Raw genomic sequence first — 6667 nt, 5'->3', positions numbered from 1 at the left:
CATTTTGTAATCACCTTGTAGTCTTGATTATGATGAGTTTTATGATCATTTCAATATGTAAAATCAACTCCTAAGCGACAAAGAACGTTTACATACCAATGGCCAATCATACTTTGGAAACTTCAAAGAAATGCTATTTCGTGCATGTGGAAATCATGCATTTAGTAACTTTGGAATGTCCACACAACAAAAGCCAAACAAAGAAGTTTACAGAAGGTGACAACTTTTGTTGTCAAAGTTATAAGTGAAGAAAATATTTCTTGACAAAGCCAAGGTAGACTTCTTTTTAGTCAATGTTGAACCTCTTCAGTGTGGTTGGTATCACAATACGAAATTGATTTGATTGCAATACACATGATAAAGAAATTGATTTGATTACAATGTTTGATGCGTCTGTTTTGTTCTATTCCTAGTTTGATACATCATTGCACGGCTCAATTTTCTAACGATATTGCAAAGTCTCTTCTCAAATTCTTGAAATGAGTAATGGAAGACAATTGAAAAATCATAACAGAATAGTTGGTGCATCGACACTGGCCGAACAAATGGATGGGATACGATACACATTTATAAATTACTGGTTATCAGGAGTTGTGTAATGGAATAGGATAGCTACACATCTCACGATATTTTGTGAATCGTCTTCGATGTGATTTTTGTTCATTACATGTTTATCATCCATTCATAAATGATCATAAAACGAATGCTGTATATACAACATTCCTCCTTGGGTGTAAAGCCTAAAATTTAAGGCATCATAATAAAAAATACAAAAGTACAATATAAACCAAACCATTCTGCTAACCAAAACAGCATTTCGACTTGGTATGTACTTCTCCCTCGTGTACTTCTTCTTCACAATCTTCTTGCAATGCCACTACTTTGGTGTTGCTAAATGCAGATGAAGTTTTTCTTAGATTAGCAGCCAAAACCTTCCTGCTTACAATTCTGTAGATCTCCTTGATAACTATCTGAAATGCATTTACGACATTCGTTGCATCCAAAGCTGAAGTCTCAATGAAGAACAAGTTTTCGGACATTGCAAGTGAGCGCCCCTCTTCCACCGAAACTTCTCGTACATACTTACGATCACACTTATTCCCCACAAGAATAGTTACAACACTCATATCTGAATGGTCTGGAAAAAAAAGAAGCAGAACGAATTGAGAAAACAACCACCATTTGAAGAGATTGATATAAGCAACCATGTCCAATAAATGATAAATGACTCTAGCAATGTAGATCTTAATGTTATTTGATATGATAACAAAATATCCTTGATACAATAGTGAATGAGCATATCATTGTGGTCAGATGTTTCTTGTTTATTTTCTAATCTTTGATATGATAAGCGCCTAGCAAACACCTTTGCTACAAAGAATGAACTACAATGGCTGGAGATTTGATGTTTCTTGTCTAATATTTGATATGATAACCACCTACTCAACATCTTTAGTATGATGAATGAAACTGAAATCGCTGTGGATCTATTATTTCTTGTTTGTAGCTCAATATTTTAACATGAGAAACAAACACCTTTTTCAGTATATGAGTTACATTTTCATGCATGTGGATTTGATGTTGCTGATTTATTTCCTCATTCACACAATATAAGCAGGCATGTTTGGTATATACGATGAATGAGCCTCTCAATAATATGGATCTAACTTCTTTCTTTCCTGATACATATTTGATATGATAAGCTGATGTGTTTGGTATTGTCAATAATTATGTCAACATGTACATATGATGAATGAAGCCATCAATGTGGATCTAATGGTTTCCTGATATTTTATATGATCAGGAACCACCTTCCCTATCCTATGAATGAGCCGATCATTGCACACAATGGAATAGGATTTTGCACTAAGGCAGCTGTTGTTTCATATATGTATATCATGAATGAACCTCAGAATGGCATTGAATTTGACATACTCATCAACAACCATGAATCGATAGAAATCAAATGGCATTTGATAAGCAGACATCTATAGATGGTATCAGTTAAACGGATATGAGGCAACCAAAGCAGCACCTTTGGTATATGTGATGAAATGAATCAACTTAAATGATAAGGCAACATATACATATGGTAAAATACAAGCAATTAAGCCATAATAAAATGAAATCAAACCAAGGAAGATCAAACGGAATCAAACCGAAAACAAGCCAAGGAAGAGGAGTAAACATCAAAAGACTTACAACGAAGTTCATTTAGCCATTGACGAACATTTTCGAAGGTCTGACGTCGGCTGACGTCGTAGACGATAAGAGCTCCAACAGCACCTCTAAAATAGGCAGCAGTGACAGCTCTGAAACGCTCCTGCCCAGCAGTGTCCCAGATCTGAGCTTTGATCTTCCTTCCATTGATCTCCATACTCTGTGTCTGAAACTCGACACCGACCGTCGATTTGCTGTTTGAATTGAACTCATTCTTAGCATACCTGGAGAGCAGATTCGATTTCCCCACAGATGCATCTCCTGAGAGCACGATCTTGAGGAGGTAGTCTTCTTCTACTTCTGTGTGGGTTTCTTCGCGGTAGGACATCAGAAGAGCAGGAAGGAAGGAAGACTGATGAAAGATGGCGGTGGTGATGGTCCTTTTAGCTGCAATTTACAAAAATGGGCCCGACAATTCCAAAGCCTTCTGATTGATTGCGGGAAATTTACAAGACTAAACTTACTTACATACATATATATGGCAACCTTCTCTTCTTCGTCTTCGTTCTTCTTCTTCATTCTCCTTCATCTTGGTAAATCTATATTTGTATTAAAACCACATGATAATACAAAACCTTGCTATCTCAACTACTTCATTAGTAGCGATTTATGACGGCATTTTAGGTAAACCTGCTCCGTTGATGTAATTAATATCTCTTCTTGGGACAACATCCCCAATAGAGTATAGTTGCCAAATTTGCCAAATCAACTTTCCTTTCCAGCCTACAGATTCGTTCTAGTAACCAACCCCCCTCGAAGTCCATCAAACAAGAACCCATTTATCATGCTCCAGTTATGATGTATCCCTTCGACACATATAAGGTAGTCAAACACCACCTGATATGTTGGAGTAGGTAGAGTGCTAGCACCATCAATGAAAACCCATTTAGAAGGTGTCAAAAAATTGTCTGTTAACTATTAATGATGCCCAAATTTGATATAACTATCCAAATGGCTTTAGCAATTGTGCATGTAATGAACTTATTATGTCTCTTATCTTCCTCAATTATTGTATAGAAAAGACACATCTCATTTGAAATATGTCTTCGTTTTAAAGCCTTTACTAAAGGCAACCCACTAATCGACCATCACACACCAAAGAAACATGTTTGACAAAATAGAAGATGAGAGTGTCATCTTACATCTAAGGTTTGACACCACCATTTTACGCATCAGGTAATGTTCCATGTATCCAAAACCTTCTTTGCTAACCAAGTGCTATCTTCTTATTCTTCTTTGTTTCCTCAAGTTTATTTCACTTGTCTCTTTATATCTATCTCTCTCGATTGATTGATTTTGATTTTGTGTACCTACCCTTGCTCCACTATTGTGTGTGATATCTACGTTCTCCTCCCTCTGTGGGTGTTGAATTCCACCCCCTATGTGCTTTGTTGTGTACATGTGTGATCTATGTTCTCCTTTTTATGTGGTTTTTGGTTGTGTTTGTTCTCCCGTCTCCATCATTGTGTGTGCTCTTCTATGTTCTGCTCCCTACGTGAACCACCCCCCCATTTCTTGTTGCATGCTCTTTGTGTTGTTGCTTCAGCATGCTCCTCTCATGGTTGCATGCATTGTGGTCTGACATTCACTCTACGGTCTATTGTGTATGTGTGCTCATCTTTTTGTGGTGTGGGTGCCACATGTCATTATGTTCGGTGTGCTCCTCTCTCTACAATGTAGGTGTCACGTATCATTGCAATCAACACACTCTCTTTGTTGCAAGTTGTGTCCTACATGTGGCAAGGTTTGACAAAATGTGCAGGGGCTCACCAAAGTGAATGGGTCATCTACACAAGCTTCACTAAGTTTGTCTCCTTTCTTCCCATTTTATATATTGTTTCTCGTACACTAAAATGACTTTCAAAATAATTAAAGAAGGTAAGGAGATATGTCATGGTGAGGTCATTACTAAAGAAGATTTCTTAGACATTTTTAATTTTTTAGTAAAAAATTGTGAATGATACGATAAAATGAGGGCAGGGGAAGTAGAATCACACAAGAAAAATGATAGGAAAGAAAAAGGCGCACTCTAAGCAAAAATATTAAACTCAAAAACATCAACCTCAAGAAACAAATCAATAACTTTGAGGTATCTCGGGAAGATGGAGAAATATCCTTTTTAGAAGATATTAACGACCATGTCATAATATAGCTAGAGAGGTGAGAGTAGCTTATCATGGAATACCACATGGGTCTTCCCCATACAAACCTTTATCGGATGACATAATTGTTGAGTAACAAGCTCAACATTGGGTGCGTAATATGGCGCGTAACCTAGTGCGTACACTAGACGCGCAAGTTAGTACGCATAAGTTGGGCGTATCGGTGTGTAAACCGAAAGGCCATTAGAGAGATATTCCTCGTAAGGAATAATTTTGGGGAGTGAGTGTTGAGGCTCATTTATGAGCAATCAAGTATTGTCAGTACTTGTGTCAGCCCGATAGTCAAGGCTTGTATAAAAGGTGCTCACTGAGCACGAAGAATGTACAGAGCATCATTATTTTGAAATAGAACTGAGTAGTTTGCTCTCTCTCTATCTCTCCATCTCCATCTCCATCTCTGTGTTTTCTGAGTTTACCGAACTGTTTTATTTCCGAGCTGTGTACTCTGTGTTTACGCACACGCTTCCGCACACATATTCTTTTACATGGTATTAGAGTGCGAGGATTGAAGTCCTCTATGGCCGACAAGAAAAGCTTGCGACAAAATAAAGTTGAAGTTGTTCTTCGTCATGCCACATCACGACACCGCTGGGGTTTTGGACTAGGAGGTTGGATAATTCAAGGCAAAATAAGAATGTGAATAGGTTGTAAGTAAAAGATATAAAAAACCTCGTGAATCCCATGGGTATAGGGTATTAATCAACACTTAGATAATAATATGAATTTAGATAAAAAGAAAGAAATAGATGGCAAATTCGTGAATCCCATGAATATAATATATTAATCAACCCTTCAAAAAAATCAACAACCCCTATACATCTTTCTCTCTTCCTTATATAGCGATGGAAGAGTCTAAGTTTACCACATGCAAACATCATGCTTTTCCTATCTTTAGTTTGCATGCACACTGCATGTGCATGATTAACTTTCTATCTCATCTTTTCTTTTAACTCGAGTGTCTATGCATGAATAACTTTTTGTACCATGCATGTCTAGAATATTTACGTGGGATAAAGTTTAGTATAACTTTAAAACTCATAATATGTTAGTACAATGATAAGGCTTAAAATTGTTAACATGGAGGTACAGGGTTCAAATCCTGCCCTATGCATGTAATATAATTATTGTAGTATTTTCTCCTATTTCTTTATACTTAGTCAATCAGGTACTCCACACATATTTTACGTAGTGTACAAAGTACACCACGACAACGTCTCCTTAGAATTTTTGCTAATTATTCCCCCCCATTAGTTTTCACTTGGGGCATGGTGGTTTGGACATCACTTGTCCGTGATGCGTTCCATTATGACACCGAATCTATGGACCATGGGTTCTACACTAAATATGGAAGTGTTCATACATTACCACTGCTGTCATTACAGTTTTCAAGAGTACGGAAGGAAGTCCAGCTAGTATGGGAGATACTCAGTAGTACCATTGTATATCACATCTGGAACACTCGATGCTTTCTCATTTCCCATCAACTTAAAACTCCACCAGCTGAAGTTGTTTCTAATATTTGGTTAGATATAGTTCATACTTTGAAGGGTCAATGGGATGGTATAATTGGAGATTCTGAGGGTAAAATTGCTCAACGACATGAGTTTCTTATTAGCTGGACAACGACTCCATTCATGACTTCCAATTACGGCACACCTTATTGGCATTTTTAGCCCCTAAAATGGTTGTTTCCCTCTCCCCCCCATTTTTGGTTCTATAATAATCATAGGAAATCTTCTTTAAAAATAAATAAAATGAGTACTAATTTTTACAAGAAAGGTAGATGGTCAATTGATACTGAGCATGCACAGTCATCAAAGATTTATTTGGTGCATGCTCAAATGTAAAGGTTACTATTGGTGATATAGAGGTAGATCAACATTTCTTTGTGCAGAAAGGATCTACCTATCTGATAATCTTGGGGCAACCATACATCACAACTGTACAGATGGAGAACATAGTCCTCGACAATGGTTTTCCCTATGCGAAAATCCGTAGCCAAGATGGACGATGAACTATACAATTTATGACAATTCACCCAAATCATGAGAGGAAAACACAAGAGCTTCATGATCATTCTCGTGATATTTCGATACCAAAAGAATGTGATGATTTTAATAATCAGGTTTTTGACTAGGACTGTTGTAAATGAGGGTTGCAATAGTCCCATTATTAAAAGATCCTATGTAGAGCATTACAACATATGAATAAGTCATTTCTTATTTCTAAAAGCGGTGCTATATGTATAACTAGGATGTATGAATGCAAGAGGAACTTCAAAAAGA

The 6667-nt window shown here is 37.0% G+C and overlaps 1 protein-coding gene across 1 annotated transcript; it reads right to left on the bottom strand.

Moving 5' to 3' along the window:
* Window positions 1-497: 497 nt before the first annotated feature.
* On the bottom strand, window positions 498-2608 carry LOC147862039 (ras-related protein RABA5a-like). Its single transcript, XM_087322558.1, has 2 exons — window positions 2203-2608; window positions 498-1138 (listed from the first exon to the last, which is right to left on the bottom strand). The coding sequence occupies exons 1-2, from the start codon at window positions 2546-2548 to the stop codon at window positions 801-803; spliced, it is 684 nt and encodes a 227-aa protein (XP_087178684.1). The 5' UTR covers window positions 2549-2608; the 3' UTR covers window positions 498-800.
* Window positions 2609-6667: the final 4059 nt, after the last annotated feature.

The sequence above is a fragment of the Azolla caroliniana genome, unplaced genomic scaffold, assembly GCF_043228905.1.
Source record: "Azolla caroliniana isolate FFs.n. ecotype wild unplaced genomic scaffold, voAzoCaro1.0.p SCAF_7, whole genome shotgun sequence".
NCBI classification, from domain to species: domain Eukaryota; kingdom Viridiplantae; phylum Streptophyta; class Polypodiopsida; order Salviniales; family Salviniaceae; genus Azolla; species Azolla caroliniana.
Note: the sequence above shows the minus strand (reverse complement) of the source record. Positions and strands in the feature narration are given on the sequence as shown.